Here is a 23,704-nt window from a genome sequence, read left to right as displayed (position 1 = left end):
TAAAATCAAGATATAGGCTAACAAGATTAGCACTAGATAAGTGACTAACTAGGAGTCTGAGATTGAAGTCATTATCTACAATGTAGGTCAACTACAGATCGGATTGAATGCTAACTCCTCACAACAAGAACGATTATAACTAATTGTATTAGAGTAGAGCTTAAAATGAAGATTTAATACAAATATTATGGTAGGGTGCCGATCCTACAAGATAAGGACCAACCCTAATTAGTCAAATCATTAGATGGCTGTGAAGGTGATATATAAAAGAATATACGGTGATGGGCTTTAGACAACAATAGTCTATCATAATTATGAAAATGATTGGCATCAAATCATAAGAGCAATTCTGAGAAGACAAAGTATTGATATCATAATTCCTATATTGAAATGGAGATCATAATAAGTTTTCTAATAAAGTAGCCCATATGTAATGAAACTTAGAATTTGAAATTAACAAACTAGACTAAATTTGGCTAATCAACTAATTCTAGTCATGACATGCTCAAATTTTTCCTTAGCACAGCCAACAATAGAAGAATCAATCAGAGATAATAATATAGCTTCCCTTATTGATAATTTTTTCTTTATTGAGAAATCAAGTCTTCCATCATGACACATTTCAAATCACAATCAATGTTTTTGACCAGATTTAGATGATTTAGTCCAACACATTTTCACAGCGCAACTCTGATCAACATTTTCCAAAATTTCTCAATAATCCTAGACCATTTTTTTTTAATAAATTCCAAGCAAAGATTTTATCCTTACTTCCCAAATACATTAGATCATAATTAATTGTCGAGATAATTACTATATTTGTACCTTTGTATGATCAAGTAATCGTATTCTAGATCTAATTTGAGCTAAGCCAACTCTAGATTCCCTCGATCGACAATTTGATATTGATCTCTCTTTTAAGAATATTAATTCTATGCTTTGATGAATTAAAAGATTCCATATTAACTTACTCATGAGCATGTTCGACCATTTTGAATCTTTTCTTTTAGATTATACTTATTTAGGCCTCTCATAAAAGTCTACCAGTATTTCACCAATGGTGATACAAAATTCATGATCAACCTATAAACTTGATTTTTTTATTTTTTAAAAAAAAATCTAATAATCTGATTTAAATATTTAATAGAAAATTAACCAAGATACGAGCTCTATAATTTCATACCGAGATCAATTCCATCATAAGAAAAAGGAGGTTGGCATCCTTATCCCCCAGTAGAAAGCGGACGCTCGAGCAGTGGATCATGATCTCATGTTCCTATTGCCTCTCCACCGGCCTTGCTCAAATTGTTAGGCAGAAGTTGGAGTCCAATATTAGCTTAATTTAGGCCGATTTTCACAAGAATGGAGTCAGATGACCATAAGCCTGTTAGATTTATGGGTTTTCGCATCACATCAAGGATAGAACCCCAATACCAAAGCTGTGTCGGCGCTGTGATTACCCATTGACCCTCCCTCACGAAAAATTATTAGGAAAATCCCGGCACTCTCATCTTAATCTTATGACCTTACAGCTTAAACCCATAATCGACGTCCAACCTCTCTTCTCATCTCCACCCTTACTTCACTCTTCATGGCTTCTCCCTCCCTTCCTCTCCTTCCATATTTTCTAACTTCTTTTCTCCTATTCTTGTCCCTCCTCCTCACTCCCACCACCTCCTCCTCCTCCTCCTCCACTCTGAACCCCAACAACGTGCAATCCATCTGCCACTTCACTCCCTACCCCGCCTCCTGTTTAGAATCCCAGAAGTTCACCATCTCCATCGGCGGCTCCACGAACCCCTCCATCCTTACCTCCGCCCTCTGCTCCCTTCAGGCCGCCATCTCCTACGCCACCAAGCTCTCCTCCCTCCTCTCCTGCATCGCCCCCGGCCCCAACCTCGTCGAGTCCCAAAAAAGCTCCCTACAGGACTGCCGAGACCTCCACCAGGTCACCCTCTCCTCCCTTAAGAAATCCCACGCCGAGCTCGCCAGCTCCACCGACGACAGTATCTGCAACCTCGCCGACGTCCGGGCCTACCTCAGCGCCGCCCTCACCAACAAGGCCACCTGCCTCGAGGGCCTTACCGGTGCCCGGGGCTCGCTCAAGCCCTCGCTGGTGGAGTCCTGGACCACAGCCTACGAGCACGTAAGCAACTCCCTCGACCTCGTCGCCCGCTTGGGTCCCCGGCGGCCGGGGGCCCGGCGGAGACGGTTGCTCTCCTCCACCGCCGGCAGCGATGGATTCCCGGTATGGGTCCCGCGGAGGGACCGGAGGCTACTCCAGAGCGACGACGACGGGGAGTACGGCCCGTCGTCGGTGGTGACGGTGGCGGCGGACGGGACAGGGAACTTCACGACGGTCGGAGAAGCGATCGCGTTCGCGCCGAACAACAGCGCGGCCCGCACAATCGTGATGGTGCGGGCGGGGACGTACGAGGAGAACGTGGAGATCCCAAGTGAGAAGCACAACATTCTGCTGATTGGGGATGGGAGCGACGGGACCGTGATCAGAGGAAACCGGAGCGTTGGTGACGGCTGGACCACCTTTCGATCAGCCACCGTCGGTGAGTGATCTTTCTCATTTTTTATTTTATTTTTCTAAATTTTTTGTCCATGAAATTCCGTAACACGTTCTCGTGACCGACAAAACGTCACGAGTCGTAACTCGAGCCATTCTTGGACAATGAACACGTGCCTGGTCCTCCACGCTGGCGAATTTGATAAATAATTTCCAGAAGCGGAGAAATCTGGTTGCCACACAATAATTTGCATCTTTATTATTTATTTTTTTATATAAATATTTTTTCTAAATATTAAATTTTATATAAATATTATATATATATAAATTTTTATTTTTGCATATGTAGCTACACTATCTAACATCATTAAAAAATTAATAATTTTAAATTAAAATGAGTAAAATATTTTTGATGAGTAGTTATACAAAATGAAACAATTATAAAACGATCGATATGGAGAACAAAATAAATATGATTTTTTAAATTCTATTTTAAAATTGTGAACATGTGAATTTGGTCTAAAGATGCACATCATTTAAGCTCCTGGCCGGAAAGATTTAATTTTTCTATGCTTCATGTGGTAGAGGATTCTCACTTCTTAAATTAGATCCACGAGGATAATAAAATTAATGAGCTACAATCTGAACCAACATTGCAAACAATTTCAATCACAATAATTATTTCATGGGCTATTTATGGAGGTTGTCTTCTATTAATGTCTAAATGTATAACATAGTGCTAGTTATCTTGAACTAACATAGTGTATATTAAATTTTATATCGATTATTTATCGTGAAGATTTTAGATACTTATATAGGACCAGAAAACTTACAATAATATCTTTGGGATAGTATTTTTTGTATGAAGTTCTGAATTGTTACAAGCATATCACGATTTTAAGTGAATCAACAATTTTTTTTTTTTTTTTTTTTGGATGAAACTCGAACAAAGTCCAAAGATAAAGTGCTTGAGTGATTGCACTGTATCTGAACTGCCACTGATCGAGATGCACACCTCTCACCTCTTCCAATCACATCAATTTTGCCTAGCGTACGCGCACTTGGCATGTACATGCACCCATACCCATTGGCATTTGGCACCATATAACAGCATGCATGGCTCTAACAACTAATTAATACTCATCATTTTACTGGACCACGTCACACCGTTGCATGGCTACCTAGCTTCTATTGCATGGGACTGCAATAATGTAGCCTCTAACATGGTCCAAGATCTCCATAAAGCAAGCTCTCAATCCCCTCAAAAACTATAAGTAAGTCGACAACTCAAAGGGAGACAACGGGTAGTGGAGGGGACTAGCAATAATGCACCTTCTATTACACGAATCTTCTTCATGTAAAGAAGCCGAGCTCCTACTCCTCATGCATGCACGTAGCTTGAGATTTACTCATCCTTCTCACTTGCAGGATTGCCTATAAATAGTTGTTCTACAGTCATTCTTGTAATCTCATTAGTGAGATCTTGGAAGAAGATGAGACGGTGCAACATCTACTCAAAGTGATTTTAAAATTCTATTTTATTTTTAATTAAAATAAATATAGTTTTCATTAATGTTGTTAGAAGAACCGTTATACTAGGAGTATTTGCGTAAAAATAGTATTTATAAGGGTGCAGAAATAAATATAAATTTTAAGAAGGTATTCACGTAAATTTGAATTTTTAAAAAGATATTCAATAAAAAAACCCTTATTATTTAGTATATTTGCCGCATGCATTGTATGTAACAATAAATACATGCAACTACATGTGCTGATGTTGTCTTAGGGTTTCTACTACAGAAGGGGATAATATCTTTCTTATTTGGGTTTTTACTAGTTCTTGTACTTTTTTTTGTGATTTTATTTTAGTTTATCTAATCGTATGAAATCACCTTAAAGTATATATGTTGAATGTATGACAGCTAGGAGTGCGTGTTTTATGTATATATATTAGTTAATTTAGATATGTGAATCGTCTTTGGGATAGCTTTTTATTTGTAAATCTTGGCCATCCGGCATGATTAAAGGGACAATGGATCATTCAATCCATGGATAAAAATAATCTTGCTAATCAGGCTAGCTTATATTTGAATATGTTTTATGGGAGAGTAGTTTATATACGCATATGAACATTAAGTGAGATCTAGTTATTACGTCATAGAACCATGTACTTTTTTTTTTAAAGTAAAATCGGCATTTCATATAGCTCTTACGTGGATACAGCCAGCCAAGTCAAGAGAAAGAAAATGATACAAGAAATAATACTTTTTGTTGGGGGAATAAGGTTTTTCCCCCAAATGACACGAATGCCCCAGAGAAGCCGCACAATCGTCGACCCTGGAAGGCCGAAGTCGGCACCCGAACTCGGAACCTCCGACCTAAGAGAAACCCCAATGCCCGAGGCCTACTTTTGTCAGCCACCTACTACGGCTATACGTCTCCGAGGTCCGGCCAGAGACCGTACTATGACGCCCCTCAGGCATTTATTGCGCATGACCGCTGTGATCCTCCGGCACACTCCACAATGAATGCGGATCTCCGGCTTACTCCACAATAAATGCGGATCTCCGGCTTACTCCACAATAAATGTGGATCTCCGGCTCACTCAACAATTAATGCACGTGACTCCTGTCATCTACGGACTCCCAGCTCTCCACGGCAAATAAGCCCAGCAGAGTCTAGTCAACTGTGATAAGTCTCTGATCTCGGCCATACCTCCGACGCTGATGCAATAAATTCGCCTGGTAGCGTGCTAGTTCGGGTTGTACAACGCCCTCATCGCCGACATCAGTGCAATTATTCGCCTGACCAAGCGCCGACCTGAACGACATGCCGAGCCGTACTACGGCTTCACCCCGTTACATCGCAGGTAAACCGACCCCCGGTCTATAAAAGGGGGTTGGAAAATCGATACTGGGCACGGGCACTGTTTACCTCTACTCTACACGATTTGCCCCCTCCCTGACTTGAGCGTCGGAGGGCCGGCGCCGGAAGACCCGGCCACCGGCTCGTGTGCAGGCACCCAGACGGAGGACGCCGCCCACTGTCGGATCGTCGCCCAGCCGCGGGAATCAGCCGCTCCTTCTCGCCGATAGCCCCAGACGGAGGACGCCGCCCGTCGACGGACCACCGCCCCGCCGTGAGTAACCACCTCCCGCTCCCTCTCCTTGACCGAAGATTGCCCCCGGGTCCAATTTCCAGCAACAGTTGGCGCTAGAGGAAGGGCCCGAGTAGCAGTCATGAAGTTGAGAAGTAAGGGAGCCTCTAATGTCTCCCGGCGTCCCCTGCAAAGTCCTGGACACTCCGTCCAGAATTCCCCAACTCCAGCTGACCCAGGTCCTCAGGTCCAGCTGGAACAGTTCAATGCCCTGGTACAGCAAGTCCAGGCCCTGGCCACCGCCGTGCAGGGCCTACGGCGCGTGGAAGCTTCATCGGCGCTTCCCCCGCAGGCCCAGGCCCCGCCGGAGTGTCTCCCCAACGGCCCGGTTCTCCCCAGTCAAAATCTGCATGGCTCCTCCAGAGCCAACAACGGAGAACGGGCTACTCCCCGTAGGGAGTCACCGAGAGAAGGTTTCGATCGGAGACCCCAATTTTCCGAGGCGGAGTCAGCCCCGGACCGTCAAGGGCCGGCGCAAACCACAACGACAATCCCACGGGTGGGGGAGCTCGACCGAAAAGTTGAGCATCTGGAGCGCCAGATTGCGGCACTCCACGGCAAGAAGGCAAGACAGGAAGGGGACTTTGAGTTCACTGCCAAGTCCCCCTTCTCCCGCCAGATCGAGGACGAGCCGGTTCCCGTGAGATTCAAAATGCCTCAGGTGGAGCCCTACAGCGGAATCACCGACCCCCTCGACCACTTGGAGAGTTATCGGGCCCTCATGGCCCTACAAGGGTCCTCGGAGGCCATACTCTGCAAAGCCTTTTCAGCGACCCTCCGAGGGACCGCTCGGCTTTGGTTTTCCGGACTGAAGCCGAACACGGTGTCCTCCTTTGAGCAGCTCGGCAGGCAGTTCGCCACCAACTTTGCTGCCAGCCGGCGCCAGCGACGGACATCAGACTCCCTCCTGGACATCAAGCAGAAGGAGAGGGAGTCCCTCAAAGAGTACCTGGACCGCTTTACCGCCGCCACATGGGAGGTCCGCGAGCTAGACCAGTCGATAGCCATGTCGGCTCTGAAAACTGGGGTTCGCTCCTACCGATTCCTCTTCTCCATCGAGAAGAGCTTCCCGGCCGACTTCACCGAAATGCTGGCCCGAGCCCGGAAGTATGCCAAGGCCGAGGAGGCAGTCGCCTCCAGGCGGGGAGCAATCGAGCCCGCCTCTAAGAAGCAGAAGAAGCGCCGCGAGGAGCGCGGCCGACAAAGGAGCCGGTCTCTCCGCAGAGAAAAAAATCTCCCCAGACTGAGGAGTCCGCCCCGTCAGCAGGGGCGACCTCAGCAGAGGACACCTCCTCGTCCGAGGTCTCCACCACGGCCCCGGACGTACCAGGCGAGGTACGAGAACTATACACCCGTCAATGCTCCCCGGGCCGAGATCCTGATGGAAATTGAGGGTCGGGACTTCTTCCGACCCCCGCCTCCTATGCGAGACACGGGATTTCCCCGAAATACCAGGAAGTATTGCCGCTTCCACCGAGACCGTGGGCACGACACGGAGGACTGCTTCCAACTCCGGGACGAGATAGAAGCGCTCATCCGACGGGGAGTACTCAACCGGTTTGTGAGGAATCGACCTGAGGAAAGAAGGCCGGCGGAGAATGTCGCACCAACCAAAAATCCAGGCGACAACAGGCCCATCGCCGGCACCATCAACATGATCGGGCGGGCCTCGGCAGGAACGGCCGCCCAGGGAACACCCCCGAAGCGCCCACGTACTGATGAAGTCATCTCGTTCTCGGACGAGGACTTAGAAGGGGTCGAGACCCCTCACGATGACGCTGTGGTCATCTCCATGATTGTAAATAGGTTTGATGTAAAGCGTGTCCTAGTTGACAATGGAAGTTCAGCCAACATTTTGTACTACCATGCCTACCAAAAAATGGGGTTGACAGAAGGACATCTCCGGAGAATCAATGCCCCGCTAGTCGGGTTTACCGGAGATGCGGTCTCGGTTGAAGGTGAGGCTAGCTTCCTTGTCACAGTTGGCCTCGCCCCCCGGGAGAGCACTGTGAGGATGGACTTCTTGGTGGTCCGTCTGCCCTCGGTCTACAACGCCATCCTTGGGCGCCCAGGGTTAAACACCCTTCGAGCCGTGGTTTCAACTCGCCATTTACTCATGCGGTTCCCCACCGGCCAAGGAGTAGGCGAGGTCCGCGGAGACCAACTGGTCGCCAAGCAATGCTACATGGCGGCCCACACAGTGAAACAACCAGCTGAGGCGCCAGACCGCCCGACGCGCCCTTCACTCCCCATAGAAACCCTCGATGCGAGGGACACCCCCTGGAAGAAGCAAGTAGAGCCCGGTGAGCTCCCTATTCAAATCCCACTACGAGAAAATTTTCCCAAGCTAACCGTGCAGGTCGGCTCCAGCCTCGGCGCCCATGAGAGGGATCGCCTCGTCAGCTTCCTGCGGGATAATGCCGACGTCTTCGCCTGGTCGCCCGCGGACGTGCCAGGAATTGACCCTGAGGTCATGGTCCACCGACTTCAGGTGAAACCAACCAGCAGGCCTGTAAAGCAGAAGAAAAGAGGCTCCGCCCCCGAGCGACAACGAGCTGCGGCCGAGGAGGTGGACAAACTCCTCGGAGCCGGCTTCATCCGGGAGGTCTCCTACCCGGACTGGCTCGCCAACATAGTCCTCGTAAAGAAGGCCAACGGAAAATGGCGTATGTGTGTGGACTACACCGACCTGAACAAGGCCTGCCCAAAAGACAGTTTCCCCCTCCCGAGCATCGACCAGCTCGTCGACTCCACCTCGGGACACCAACTGCTAACTTTTATGGACGCCTTTTCAGGATACAATCAAATCCGAATGGCGCCAGAAGACGAGGAGAAGACGGCCTTCATCACCGACAAGGGCACCTACTGTTATAAGGTGATGCCCTTTGGCCTGAAAAATGCTGGAGCCACCTATCAGAGGCTGGTCAGCCAAATTTTTAAAGACCAGATCGGTCGGAACATGGAAGTCTACGTGGACGACATGTTGGTGAAGAGCCGAGCGGCGGAACACCACATAGCCGATCTCGACGAGACGTTCGCCAAGCTCAGAAAATATCAAATGAAACTCAATCCGGCGAAGTGCGCGTTCGGGGTCACCTCGGGCAAGTTCCTGGGTTTCATAGTGACCCAGCGCGGAATTGAGGCCAATCCGGAGAAAATCCGGGCACTGCAAGAGATGTCGCCTCCAAAGACAGTTAAGGAGGTGCAGCGGCTCGCGGGGCGGGTAGCCGCCCTGGGAAGGTTCGTCTCTCGGTCAGCCGAGCGTTGCCTCCCCTTCTTCAAGAGCATCAAACGGCCGAAAGACTTCCGGTGGACAGAAGAATGCCAGCAGGCTTTTGAAGATCTTCGGAGCCTTCTGGCTTCTCCCCCGCTGCTCACCAAGCCCCGGAAAGGCGAGGTCCTTTACTTATATCTGGCCGTCTCCCCAGCCGCAGTGAGCTCAGTTCTCGTCCGGGAAGAGGACAAGCTCCAAAAGCCGGTCTATTACACCAGCCGGGTTCTCAGGGATGCCGAGACCCGATATTCTAAACTTGAGAAGACCATCTTCGCTCTCATCATCTCGGCTCGGAGACTCAGGCCTTACTTCCAAGCCCACACGATAGCTATATTGACCGACCAGCCCATGAAGCAAATATTGCAGAGGTCGGATCGTGCGGGGAGGATCGCCAAATGGGCGGTCGAGCTCGGGGAATTCGACCTCGAATATCGGCCCAGGCCGGCTATCAAAGCTCAGATACTCGCCGACTTCATCGTGGAGTGCACCCTTCCGGACGACCCCGACCTGCCATCTGGACCCGCGGAGGAGGCCCCGAGGCGGCCATGGGTCCTGCACTCGGACGGGTCTTCGACCTCGGGGGGTAGCGGGGCCGGACTTATCCTCACTAGTCCAGACGGAGTGGTGGCTGAGCAAGCCCTGCGCCTCGAGTTCCCGGCCTCGAACAATGAGGCCGAGTATGAGGCCCTCATCGCCGGGCTCAAACTGGCGAAAGAACTAAACGTGGGAGACTTGACGGCATTCAGCGACTCCCAGCTGGTGGTGAACCAGGTCCAAGGAGATTTTGAAGCTAAAGAGCCATCCATGCAAAAGTATCTCCAAAAGGTGCGGGAACTCATATCTGCCCTGAATTCTTTCAACATTCAGTACATTCCCAGAACGGAAAACCTCAGGGCAGACCAGCTATCCAAGCTGGCAAGCTCCCGCATGAGCGAGCTTCCTAAGGGAACCGCGCTCGAGTATCTTCAGACCCCCAGCACGGAGGAACCCGAGCCTACCATGTGCATCGGCTCCGAGCCAAGCTGGATCGACGGGCTCGTCTGCTACCTTCAGGACGGAACCCTACCTCATGACGAGATGGAGGCTCGCCGAATCAAGCGCCAGGGCCCCCGGTATGTCCTATACGAGAACAGGCTCTATCGACGATCATCCGCCCCTTCTCAGATGCCTCCGCCCCTCCGAGGCGGACTATGCTCTCCGAGAGGTCCATGAAGGGATCTGCGGAAATCACCTGGGGGGCCGGGCCTTGGCCCATAAGATCCTGCGGCAGGGATATTACTGGCCCACACTCCAAAAAGACGCAACAGATTTCGTCCGCAAGTGCGATCGGTGCCAGCGAAACGCCAATATCCAGCGCCGACCTTCAGCTCTGCTGACCTCCATCATCGCCCCCTGGCCGTTTGCCCAATGGGGGATCGACATCCTGGGGCCCTTTCCCCTCGCCACCGGACAGAGAAAGTTCCTGGTCGTCTCCATCGACTATTTCACCAAATGGGTCGAGGCCGAACCTGTCGCCCGGATCACCGAGCAAAAGATGCGGGATTTCGTGTGGAAGTCTATAATCTGCCGATTCGGACTACCCCGTATCCTTATATCTGATAATGGTCGACAATTTGACAATATTCATTTCAGGGAGTTTTGCTCTGAACTCGGCATTGATCATCGCTTCACCTCGGTTGCCCATCCCCAGACAAACGGGGAAACGGAGGTAACTAACCGAACTATTTTGCAGGGACTTAAAGCTAGGCTTGATCGGTCCAAAGGACAGTGGGTCGAGGACTTGTACAATGTCCTGTGGGCGTACCGGACCACGTTCCGACTACCCACGGGAGAGACCCCCTTCAACCTAGCATACGGCACTGAGGCCGTCATCCCGCTGGAGATCGGCCTGCCTTCTCCCAGAATGGAGCATTACGACCCCGACACCAATTCCTCCCAGCTAAGGAGCAACTTGGACCTTGTCGAAGAAACGAGAGAGGTCGCCCGGGTTCGCATGGCGAGATACCAACAGCGAACGGCCCAATACTACAACTCCAGAGTCAAGCCCAAGCTCTTCAAAGTAGGGGACCTCGTCCTCAGGAGAGTCGAGGCTTCTCAACCGACCGAGCAAGGAAAGCTCGCCCCAAATTGGGAAGGGCCGTATCAAATCGCCCGGGTACAACGACCAGGGGCGTACAAATTGAAGTCCCTGGAGGGGACTCTGATCCCACGAAGCTGGAACTCCGAGAATCTACGGATGTATTACCAATGAAACCCTAAGGGGTTCAAAACAATCAGGACAATGGACTCAGCTCCTTTTTCTGCAAATATTTCTCTCACCTTGATAACTGTAATCCTCTTTTAATATTGGGTCGTCTGTGATCCTCAGATTCCCCGGCCAAAATCGGGATGCCTCGAGGCTCGACCGTAAAGTCCCAAACTCCCTCGACCTCGGGAAGAATCGCAAGACGACGAAACGTGGAATGGAGCAGGATTCCTCGACTAAGGCCGGGACGCCCCGAGTGTCGACAGTGCGTGCCCAGACCCCTCGACACTTCGGGAAGACGGGGTAGTACCTTCGCGGCCCCCCGTGGCGCTCATCACCAACAACGGGGTAGTACCTTCGCGGCCCCCCGTAGCGCCTCCTCGACTAAGGTCGGGATGCTCCGAGGGTCGACCGTGGAGAACCAGACTCCCTCGACCTCGGGAAGCGTCGCAGGTCGACAGTGCGTACCCAGACCCCTCGACCTGACGAACGATTCCTCGACCAAGGTCGGGATGCCCCGAGGGTCGACCGTAGAGAACCAGACTCCCTCGACCTCGGGAAGGCGCCGTGAGGGGTGGAAAGGGTGGCTCCACCTGGGGCGCCACGAAGTGGACCCCCAGGAGCGGTCGACGATCCCCGATCCCCGAAGCGAGCGATCCCTCGACTAAGGTCGAGATGCCCCGAGTGTCGACAGTGCGTACCCAGACCCCTCGACACTTCGGGAAGACGGGGTAGTACCTTCGCGGCCCCCCGTGGCGCTCATCACCAACAACGGGGTAGTACCTTCGCGGTCCCCCGTAGCGCCCCCTCGACTAAGGTCGGGATGCCCCGAGGGTCGACCGTGGAGAACCAGACTCCCTCGACCTCGGGAAGCGTCGCAGGTCGACAGTGCGTACCCAGACCCCTCGACCTGACGAACGATTCCTCGACCAAGGTCGGGATGCCCCGAGGGTCGACCGTAGAGAACCAGACTCCCTCGACCTCGGAAAGGCGCCGTGAGGGGTGGAAAGGGTGGCTCCACCTGGGGCGCCACGAAGTGGACCCCCAGGAGCGGTCGACGATCCCCGATCCCCGAAGCGAGCGATCCCTCGACTAAGGTCGAGATGCCCCGAGTGTCGACAGTGCGTACCCAGACCCCTCGACACTTCGGGAAGACGGGGTAGTACCTTCGCGGCCCCCCGTGGCGCTCATCACCAACAACGGGGTAGTACCTTCGCGGTCCCCCGTAGCGCCCCCTCGACTAAGGTCGGGATGCCCCGAGGATCGACCGTAGAGAACCAGACTCCCTCGACCTCGGAAAGCATCGCAGGTCGGTAGAGCGTGCCCAGACCCGCCGACCTGACGTATGATCCCTCGACTGAGGTCGGGATGCCCCGAGGGTCGACCGTAGAGAATCAGACTCCCTCGACTTCGGGAGGTACCACTGGTCAGCAAAGCGTCCGCGGACCCGCCGACCTGACACAAGACCCCTCGGCCAAAGTTGAGGTGCCCCGAGGTCCGACCACAGGGTCTCAAACTCCCTCGACCTCGCAAAGAGCTACAAATCAATAAAGTCTCCCCAAGCCCTCTCAACCTCGGCGGGTGCTGTCGGGTCCGTGAGAAGCCCAAGCCCCCTTAAAGTCAAAAATGACTCCGCAGGTCGACGAGGAAGGGAAGCAGCCTACTCCACCATGCGAAGCATAACTCTGAGAATGAAAGAGGTACATTCAACTGGACGCCCTCCTTGTCAAATTTTATTTACATACTGCCGAGCGGAATCTTAATGTTGAAGCCTTATCTCGCCCCAAAGTCGGGCCTCTCTAACGGGTCGGCTTAGGATCGACCTCCTAATTACATTACGCATGCACCGTTCGTCAAGTCTCCGAAACTGGTACAGAGGATTTCATAAATTAGTGCCCGACTTGGCTCTTCGACGTAAACTCCTACGTCCGGCTAAAAAGTGGTCCCGGCCACGAATGCGCCAGCCAAACACGGGTACCAAGGCAATCTCTGGAAACCCCAGCCTTGCTCACCGAAGCCTCGGCAGAGTCCGAGAACAATAACTACGAAAACCTTCGGTAATAACCTGCCTATTGGCCCGCGCTCCCTCTGAGGAGTTTGGAGTTAAGTTCGGAGACCCGACTAAACTCCCCGATTGGCGGCACGCACAGACCTAGTCCGGTCTTAGTTAAAGGGCTAAGGCCCGACTTCGACACCTTGGGACTTCCCTAAAGGCTAAACGCGATGACCTCCACGACTCCCAAATCCGAGCTATAGGACTTAGAGAAATTTTCTAAAAAAAAAAAAAAAAAAAACTCTCAAGACTCGGAGCTCCTCTTCGTCGGGATGACTGGAACCCGAGAAGGCTAAGACGTAGCCCGGGAAGAAGGGCAACTTCGTTAAGCAGCCCGGAAATTAAAATGCAAAGCTAGGCCATCGAGGCTGTTCGCTAAGGCCCTGGCCTCGGTCACGACAACAGAGGGAAAGATGAACACGGAATGGCAAAAATACTTTTTCATTAACAAAGGGCCGGAAGGCCAATTACAAAATTGGAAGTCGGCCGCTCAAGGGCCGACCTCGGATACAATGAAAAAGAAAGAAAAATACGCTAAGTCCTAAGCGGCGGGAGCCACATCCGGGGGGTTGTCCGGCACATTGATGACCTCAAGACCTTCCTCCGGAACAGGCTCGGGGTCGGGAGCAGGAGCTTCGGGCACCACCTCCGGGACAGCATCCGTCTCGGCCGCCAGAGCCACCTCCATGACACCGTCCGCCTCGGCTACCCTCGTCGAAGGCTCGGCGGGGTCTTGCTCATATATTCCCGCCTCGGATGTCAGGATGGTGGGAAGGGCTCGCACGTCGGACCCCCAGCCCCGGTCCTCCCTCGGACGGACCGTCGAGAAGTCATACTGAGGGCAGTACAGGCGCACCTGCTCTCGGAAGTTCTCGAAGCCTCGAAGGAAACCGTCGACCGTCTCCTCCTCCAACATGTCGCGGAACTCTTGCGACTCTTTGAAGAGCTCCACGGCGTGCTCGGCTCGTTCGAGAGCCCTCCTCTCCCGGGCCTCAAGTTGCTCGAGTCGGAGGCGAAGGGCCCTCTCTTCATACTCGAGGGCCGCGACCCTGGCCTGGACCTCCCCCAAGCGCGCCTCCGTGCCGCGCATGGTTGCCCTGGTCATGGCGTGAGCCGCCTTCTCCTCCTCAAGCGCCCCCACCACGGCAAGGCGCTCGGCCTCAGTGGCCGCCCACCGAGCCTCGGCCGCGGCCGACACCGCTTCTAGCTCGGCGATTCTTTTCTTGGCCGGCTCCAGCTGCTGGCTGAGCTGCCGAACTTCTTCTCGATACCCGTGGGCGAGGAACGCCATGGTGTCGAGCTCGAGAATATGCTAAAAAGAGAAGCGAGGGTATTGTGAGTTGAAAGGCACGTATGCACGCTAATAACTCAGGAAAATTAAGAAGGAAACTTACCCGGGCGGTGCTGCAGTAAGCACTGCCGGCGACCTCCTCCAGCGAAATCCCCCGGAACACGGCCCGGTCCGCTGGGAGCACTGCACGCCGCAACATGGAGCGTGCGACCTCGGCGTCCTGAAGGGCCGAGCTCCCCTCAGGAACGGAAGAGTCTGGCTCAACCGACTCTTCTCGGAAAGCTCGGGAAGAGCTCGGCACGATCGGACCCGAGGTCCCGGAGCCGCTCGCCTCGGGGCCTCGGGCAGGCCCGGGTCCTGGCTGCTGCGGCCGAGCCACGGATGATTCCCCCCGCTGGGCAAGGGGGGCAGGGCAAGGAGGGGCCGATGGGCTCGCGCCACTGACCACCCGCTCCCGCCTCGGGTCGGCCGCAGGGGCCCCCGCCTCGGGGCCACTCGTCCCGGCCGACGAGGAAGCACCGTCTGTCCTCGCCCTCCTCCGAGGCTGGGGATTAGCCCCCCCGGCCTCGGCCTCCCGCCTCCTCAGGCGGGAAAAAAGCGACGTGTTACTGGTCGGCATGCGAGGAATATCTGAAATCAAAAATTTTGTTAAGTGTCAGGCCAGTGGCAGTAAAAGCGAAAGACAAAGAATGAAAATAACGTAGCCGCCCTTACCCTCGGGGCGCGCCGAGCTCAGACCCACGCTCGCCAGGGCGTCCTCCCGCAGGAGCTCGGTCAGGTCGTTGCCCCTCCCGAGGGCTCGCACAGAGTCTAGGATCCTCAGCTCCCTCCCCGTGGGCTCGGAGAGTCTGTTGAGGGCCTTCAGCCGTGGGTGTCCCCACCTCGGCTCAAACCCCCAAGGCGCCGCGGACGCCAGGAAGAAAAACTTCACCTTCCACTCGTGGATCGAGGAAGGGGCGCCCCGGAAGAGTGACATACCGCCCCGAAAGGCGAAATATAGCCACCCTGCATCCGCCGGGTTCTTCTTTAACAGAAAACACCGGCGGAAAAGGCCTACCGTGATCGGGATCCCGTGCCCGAGGCACAGGGACAAAAACCCGATTATGGTCCTCCATGAGTTCGGAGCCAACTGCGCCGGGACGAGCTGGTACTCGGCCAGCAAGCTGCTCACGAACTCATGGGTGGGAAAACGCAGGCCCGCCCAGAGTGTCTCGCGGTAAACCGCGATCCGACCTGGGGGCGGCTGCGTCACCCTGTCCCCCGGCCCTGCGGTTTCAAGACGAAACCCGGGCTGGAAGAAGAAACGGGAGCGGATTGTCTCCAGTTCCTCCTCTGACATATTCGACCCAACTTCTTCGGGACCGAGACTCATTCTCACAGAAGAATGGAGTAAAAATTAAGAGCAGAAAATGGAAGTTGGCAAGGAGAAGAAAAGAGGAAACTCTAGTGAAAACAGGAAGAAAACCTACTGGACATTGCCAGAAATTGCTCCGGGCACCGCCGGCAAAATTCGGTTGAGGGAGAAAACAAGGGAAAAAAGACGACGAAAATGAGGGGAAGCCAAACAAGACCTTTAGGGCAGACTCGTGGGGTTTATATAGACCCCCCTGACGGCCCAGATCGATGGGGTCGGTTCCCATCCCCCGATCGGGCTGCGCCACGTGGCGACCTCTGAGGCCGAGGCACTGCATCCACTCCGGATCAATAAATCGAATACGAAATCAAAGTGTTGTCCCATCGGATCTCGGGACCTCATTATGGGTCCACAGAATCCCATCGCCTCGAAGAATGAGCGGACGGCACCCCCGCTCCCCTCGTTTAATAAAATCTGGGACACGCGGAGCCCCGGTGTGGCCTCCACTCCCCCGAAATTATGACCCGGTAACACGAAATCGGAAGCGTCCGACCCCTGGTCATGCCGCGTGTCCGTTTTGAAACCCAAAATGGCACGCTCATTAATGAGCGGGAACTCTCGATTGTGGGGCCGAGGCGCCGCCTCGTCGAACCCGAGGACCCTCATCCTGGGTCCGCCTCACAAACCAACCTCGGTAATCCAAGAGACACCGCCCCCGCTATAGTCGCCTCGAAAGACGTAGGGATATGGACCCCATCATTAATTCGCCGAACAAAGTAACCTCGAAACGCCCAAAGGCGCAGGTCCTACCATGAAAATTCCAAGAAACATGAGGGTACGGACGAAGTTCGCCCCCCAACTTTAACGATGGACTTTACTTCCTACGTCCGAGCCCACAAGCCGCTCGAACTCGGAAGTCGGGGGGTAGTGTTGGGGGAATAAGGTTTTTCCCCCAAATGACACGAATGCCCCAGAGAAGCCGCACAATCGTCGACCCTGAAAGGCCGAAGTCGGCACCCGAACTCGGAACCTCCGACCTAAGAGAAACCCCAATGCCCGAGGCCTACTTTTGTCAGCCACCTACTACGGCTATACGTCTCCGAGGTCCGGCCAGAGACCGTACTATGACGCCCCTCCGGCATTTATTGCGCATGACCGCTGTGATCCTCCGACACACTCCACAATGAATGCGGATCTCCGGCTTACTCCACAATAAATGCGGATCTCCGGCTTACTCCACAATAAATGTGGATCTCCGGCTCACTCAACAATTAATGCACGTGACTCCTGTCATCTACGGACTCCCAGCTCTCCACGGCAAATAAGCCCAGCAGAGTCTAGTCAACTGTGATAAGTCTCTGATCTCGGCCATACCTCCGACGCTGATGCAATAAATTCGCCTGGTAGCGTGCTAGTTCGGGTTGTACAACGCCCTCATCGCCGACATCAGTGCAATTATTCGCCTGACCAAGCGCCGACCTGAACGACATGCCGAGCCGTACTACGGCTTCACCCCGTTACATCGCAGGTAAACCGACCCCCGGTCTATAAAAGGGGGTTGGAAAATCGATACTGGGCACGGGCACTGTTTACCTCTACTCTACACGATTTGCCCCCTCCCTGACTTGAGCGTCGGAGGGCCGGCGCCGGAAGACCCGGCCACCGGCTCGTGTGCAGGCACCCAGACGGAGGACGCCGCCCACTGTCGGATCGTCGCCCAGCCGCGGGAATCAGCCGCTCCTTCTCGCCGATCGCCCCAGACGGAGGACGCCGCCCGTCGACGGACCACCGCCCCGCCGTGAGTAACCACCTCCCGCTCCCTCTCCTTGACCGAAGATTGCCCCCGGGTCCAATTTCCAGCAACACTTTTCTCTTTTAACTGATGATATTAACTTGCAAATACTGCAGGTGTATTTGGACAAGGTTTCTTGGCTCGTGACATTACCTTCCAAAACATTGCGGGAGCAGCAAAGAGCCAAGCCGTGGCCCTCCGAGTAAACGCCGACATGGTTGCCCTCTACCGTTGCGTCATTGATGGCTACCAGGATACGCTATACGTCCACTCCTTCCGGCAGTTCTACCGGGAATGTGATATCCACGGCACGGTGGATTTCCTCTTCGGTAATGCTGCAGTGCTCTTCCAGGGATGCAAACTTGTGGCTAAGAATCCTGTACGTGGCCAGTCCAATGTTGTCGCGGCCCAATCCAGAGATGATCCTAACGAGGATACCGGCATCGCTATTCAGAATTGCTCGGTCCTGGCATCTGGCGAACTAACATCTAGCAACGTAAGCACCAAGACCTACCTGGGGAGGCCTTGGAGGCTCTATTCCAGGACAGTGTACATCAAGTCGTACCTTGATAAGCTGGTGGATCCGGCGGGGTGGTTGGAGTGGTCGGGAGACCAGGGGCTGGATACCTTATACTTCGGCGAGTATATGAATAGTGGACCCGGATCCGGGACCGATGGTCGAGTCTCGTGGCCGGGATACCACATTATGGATTACGATGATGCCTCTAACTTCACTGTGTCGGAGTTCATCTACGGCAACGAGTGGTTGGATTCCACCTCATTTCCGTATGATGCTGGGATATGATGTTCGAATTCTTATTTCTTTCTTTAATATGTAGATATTGCTGTTCTTTTTTATGCGTCAGTTGTATGTCCACGTGTAAGCATGTATATGCTTATGTCGAGTGTCTTTTACTCTTCCATGTCCAACCAAAAGGCACGCATGCTTTATGCTGTTGCAGCGCCTAAGTATGCTTCTCTTTTCCACCTCCTAGTTATCTTAAGATGAATTTTGATGGTGGTATGGCAATGGATAGAGCTTTCGGAGGAGTGGGCTTTGTTATTAGGAACCAGCATGGCAGATTGATTGCAGCTGGAGGTCAGAGCACATCAGGATTGACTGTTGTTGTGTAAGAAAAATAATAGATGAAAGAAGGAAGAACTTATCAGTTGAGGCGTGATTTCACTGTCCTTAAGAATAGATCGCGCCCCTCGGAGATTGAATCTCGGTGTAGCAGGTAATGGCGGCCTATCCTCCAGGATACAACAACTGGATCACTCCAAGCGTACACTCGCAGATGAAGTGACGGTCGAACAGCCCAGAACCGCGCTCTTGGAATGACAACAGAGAAGAAAACAGGGAGACTCTTCTCGGGAACAAGAAACAGAGAGGCTTTCGGAAACAGAGAGAGGATAGGTTAGATTAGATTACTCTATCGGATCTGATAGGGTTTAAATGAAGAGGCGTATTTAAAAGACACGTCGTTTTATGAAAGAGGTGTTTTTAAAGACAGTTTCAAAACAATTCAAAAAATAAAACGGCAAAAAGAAACCTGGCTCAAGCCCACACCCGCGGGGGGGGGGGGGTCCCCCTGCGCGTGATAATCGCAACGCGCCCGGTTAAACGTTTCCGGATCGGATTCGCCAATTTTGGCTTGGACCTCCATTGGGCTCATGCGCGCGTGGGCTACTTTCTTTCTTTGCTTCACCAAGTTAAAATGTTGAATACTATATAAAGATCTTTTGAGTTTTGTTCCTTTCCAATGTGGGACTAAAGAAAGTACACTAGACAAAAAGACAAAAGAGAGAGAAGGGCAGACTCGGAATTTTGAAATATTCCAACATGTTGGAGCATAGCTACGAGCTGCTTGGGAGGGCATCCGGTATGCGAAATGTGTGTTGAAGGTCGACAGATTGTGCATTGAGGGAGACTCTGCCACGGTGATTGACTGGATACGGGAAGTGGATAGATATGGTGACGATCACTCTTTGATTCGGGATACTCGCAGACTGGTTCAGGAGATGTTAACTGTCCAGATTGGCCATGAGTATCGTGAGGTGAACGGAGTTGCGGACTGGGTCGCCTCATATGTAGCTCGTCACTCTAGGGATATCATCCAGACGAGTCTAGCAGGTGTTCCCCATTTGTTGCATTACTTACTTTCCTTTGACTTGGCAGGATGTACTCAATCTTGATTCATTGGAAATGAAATGCCGTTTTGACCAAAAAAAAAAAAGGCACGCATGTGAGAGGATCAGTTCTTGAAGCTGGTGTACCTCGAGGAGACTCCTCTACAGTAATTGGATGGATACAGAGAGTCAACTAGTATGGGGATGGACATCCGTTGATTGGCGAGACTCGCAGATTTGTTAGGGAGATAGAGTCATTTGAGGCAGCACATGTGTTTCAGGAGGCAAACAGAGCTGTAGATTGGATTGCCTCATTTGTTGCTCGGCACTCCGAAGAGTTCATCTGGACTAGGGCTGCCGATGTTCTTTTCTTCTTGCACCACTTTTTTTTTTTTTGGACTTGGCTGCCTGTACTCATTTGAGAGATATATAAAATGCCATTTTTATCACAAAAAAAAAGTCACGTATAAACCATCATAAACCGAGCATAATCTATAGAATACAACACTTCTTAGGCCACAACAATATTCTCACTAATGTCCCTAACAGTCTATTAATCAAAAGTTTAGTGAGCAGCCTGGAACAAATGTTACACTTAGAGGCGAGCTTAAAGTCTTGCACAGTATTTCATATAGGTTAATATTAAAGTCAATGATTAAATAGAGTCGGTAATCTCGAATTTATCATATAGGTTGAGAGCTCGGTCCAAAAATACTGGGATTTGAAAACCTTGCGCCTAACTTCATTAAGATGAATCTCATTTCACCAACATTGCTTCTCTTCTTAGCCGTTTCCACATGCGGTGCAACACAAACAACGAATCTAGCTCTCTTTCTGTTTCTCTCTCTCTCTCTCTCGTTAATATAGACCCAGGTGAACTGGGACAGGGGCCGCCCCCCCTGTTCTCTTGATCCAATCACGACCTTGGATGAACACCTCCGGAGTGAAGCCGGCGGCCTCCGTCCGGCTAGAAATGACCTTAAAGCCGGGCCACTGCACCCTCGCCGACGTGTCGGCGCCCGGCCCCTTGTTGTTGTACTCGGCGTAGAACAACTTCTTCAGGGCGAAGTCGCCGTTCCACGGCATGTAGCCATCCTTGTGGATGAAGTCTTCGATATCCGACTCCATGATGACGGTCCGAGAGTATTCCTTCCAGGGACGGCCGAGGTAGCTGGGGATCTTGTCCTTGTCGGGGACGAGCTTGGAGTCGGCGGTGAAGCGGCAGTGGTGGAGGACGAAGCCGGTGGTCTCGCGGGGGGAGGTGCGGCCCTGGGCGGTGACGATGTTCTGCTGGTTGTCGAGGGGGCGGCGGACGACGAGGACGCAGTTCTGGAAGATGGCGGCGGCGTCGCCGAAGATGAAGTCGACGGTGCCGGCGATGATGCAGCTGCGGTAGAACTGGCGGTGGCACTGGGCGTAGAGGGTGTCCTGGTAGCCCTCCATGCGGCAGTTGAGGAAGACGGCGCGGTCGGCCTGGACGCGGAGGGCCACGGCCTGGTGCTTCTCCGGGCCGGCTGTGTTCCGGAACCCCATGGCTATGGCCATGAAGCCGTCTCCTAGTGCCGCTGCAAAGAGCCAGACGTGACGCAATGATCATTTAGCTCAGCCTTACCATATAAATAAAATGTTTGTTTCTAAGCTGGGGTAAATGGCACAGAAAAGACGGCCACGAAACTCTCTCCCTCTCCCAAATGTGTGTTTAATTTCTCTTTTTTGTTTTTTATGAAAGTGACTAAGATAATATTTATGTGTAAATAAAATTAAAAAATATTCTTCATATAAAAAACTTATCATGGATATTGTTTATAAAAACAAAAAAGTTATTATAGTGAAAAAATTAGTAAACTCGGAGATCTAACTTAATAATATATATATTATTTTTTTTATGCTAAAGCAAATATGCCATACAATACAAATATAGATATATTCAAGAAAACTAGAAAGTATTAAATCATGGAGTGCTCAAGGCAACTTCCGCTTCTCAGTCCATAAGGTATACTTAGAGTGGCTGGCCAGATAAGCAGCTACCCAGTTCGCGACCGTTAGTCTTTCCGAATATATGCTTAGTCTGGAAAGCATCTTTCTTATGCTGCTAAGGTCAGCAGCAAAATGAAATGCGATACGGCTCTCAATGCACGCAGAAATTTAGAGGGAGCTTCTTTTATAGGAAAGAGAAAAAAAAAAAAAAACATTTAGAGTATGCTTTCCGGCCTGGGGCTTTAAATTTAAAACCATTTGTCTGTGCTTACCAAAGGTTGCGGTCTGGTATGTCCTGGTACCATCGACGTAGTTCTTGCTTCCGGACACGATAGTCTTCCTCGATCCATCCCCGTATATGGTCACGTTGATCATCTTCTTATCGACCACCACGGTCTCCTCGTAGACCCCCTCCTTCACGTAAATAAAGTATCTACCACCCCAAACAGCACAAGATTAGTCGTAGAATACCAAGGTTAGCAAATTAATGTTCTAACTCCATTTTAATTCTCGGAACAAAATCTTAAGCAACCTACCTTCCTTCATATTTCTTCGGCATTTGCGCTAGTGCTTCTGAAATGGTTTTAAAATCTCCGCTTCCGTCCTTCGCCACCGTGACATTGGGCTGGAGGTTCCTTGTTGCACGCGGGCCGCCCTGGCCATCCTGCTCGCCCTCCTCGAGATGCCTACGTTCCTCCTTGGATAGCCATGAAGGGAGGCCATCCTTGTGAAGGGCCGCCTCTTGACCCTCCGCGAGGAGGCGGCGGCGGCGGCTGCCAGCCGGAATCTTAACCGATGAAAGGAAGTCTGATGCCTCCTCGATGATAGCCAGCGCATTGGTCGTCAACTCTTTCGCCGACTTCATGGCTTCCTCCATTTTATCCTTCAACTCCCCATCCGGGAATCCATCGATGCACGTCTGCTGGTACGACATGACGGCGCTCAGCCAGTTCCGCAGCTCACTGGATTGCTTCGGGATCTGATCCAACGTGAGCGCGTCGATGCTGCCCAGCGCCGTCGCGAGCTCGTCGTCGGAGAACCGGAAAAGCTCCTTGCAGTCCTCGACCGCACCCTGCACCATAGGATCGTCGCTCTTGAACAACTCCGATTGGTTGAAGGCCTCGGTGACCTCATCGACGACGACGGAGATCGAGGCCCGGATGAGAGCCTTGGGCGACGTCGTGTTCACGACCTTCGCCATGCGTGACTCGCAGGCCTCCTTGTAATCGGCCGCACCGCAGATCAGCTTGATGGCCCGGGTGGTGGACTGCACGTCCTTGTTTTTGGAGGTGGAGGAACCTTTGCTGTGCTCGCCGTGATGCTTCGATTGGTATATAATGGCAGCAACGCCGACGGCGGCGAGGATAAGGATGACGGAGACGGAGGCCCCAGCGATCATGAGGTGCTTGCGCCTCTTCTGCTGCCTTTCGGCCCTTCGGCGCTCTGAGAGGGGCCCGAAGTCCTGAAAGGCAGACATGCTTGGAAACTGTTACTATTACTATGACTGCTTTTCCTTTCTTCTTTCTTCCTCTCTCTGCCTTGAGAGAGTACGTAAGGCAGAGAGGAAGAAAGGGATGAAGAAGAGGTAGGGTGAGGGTTTTATTTGTGCACCTGCTTCTTACTTAGAAAAGAAGGGTGGGGAGAATTTGGAGGGCTTGTGTTTGAAAGTTCGTTTGGGTCGGGAGAAATGGGCGATGGGCGTTCCAACATTTACTCCCACTTCTCTCGCCAAGCTTCTCGTTTTGTTGCATTGTGTTATAATTAGAAATTTCTTTCAAATTAACTAAAATTACGAAGGAAACGGGCTTAAACCGATCACCTGTCAAAAGCTGTGTCATGGCCACCGAAAACTTCAGCTCAATGGCAAATGAGCCGCTAAGATGACTTCAGCTAGAGCCTGCATTGCCTGCAAC

General features: G+C 52.1%; 2 protein-coding genes across 2 annotated transcripts; one reads left to right on the top strand and one right to left on the bottom strand.

Annotated features, from left to right (window-relative positions):
- Nucleotides 1-1,526: 1,526 nt before the first annotated feature.
- Nucleotides 1,527-18,671, top strand: LOC103700281 (putative pectinesterase/pectinesterase inhibitor 12). Its single transcript, XM_039120926.3, has 2 exons — nucleotides 1,527-2,564; nucleotides 17,801-18,671. Exons 1-2 carry the CDS (start codon nucleotides 1,592-1,594, stop codon nucleotides 18,487-18,489), a joined length of 1,662 nt encoding a protein of 553 aa, XP_038976854.3. The 5' UTR covers nucleotides 1,527-1,591; the 3' UTR covers nucleotides 18,490-18,671.
- Nucleotides 18,672-20,328: 1,657 nt separating this feature from the next.
- LOC103723291 (putative pectinesterase/pectinesterase inhibitor 45) lies at nucleotides 20,329-23,448 on the bottom strand. Its single transcript, XM_008814170.6, has 3 exons — nucleotides 22,328-23,448; nucleotides 22,064-22,224; nucleotides 20,329-21,379 (listed from the first exon to the last, which is right to left on the bottom strand). Exons 1-3 carry the CDS (start codon nucleotides 23,266-23,268, stop codon nucleotides 20,673-20,675), a joined length of 1,809 nt encoding a protein of 602 aa, XP_008812392.4. The 5' UTR covers nucleotides 23,269-23,448; the 3' UTR covers nucleotides 20,329-20,672.
- Between the last annotated feature and the right edge of the window lie 256 nt (nucleotides 23,449-23,704).

Source organism: Phoenix dactylifera, chromosome 18 (genome assembly GCF_051530095.1).
Source record: "Phoenix dactylifera cultivar Ajwa chromosome 18, Ajwa_hap1_PhDact_Kaust_v1.1, whole genome shotgun sequence".
Lineage (NCBI taxonomy): Eukaryota > Viridiplantae > Streptophyta > Magnoliopsida > Arecales > Arecaceae > Phoenix > Phoenix dactylifera.
Note: the sequence above shows the minus strand (reverse complement) of the source record. Positions and strands in the feature narration are given on the sequence as shown.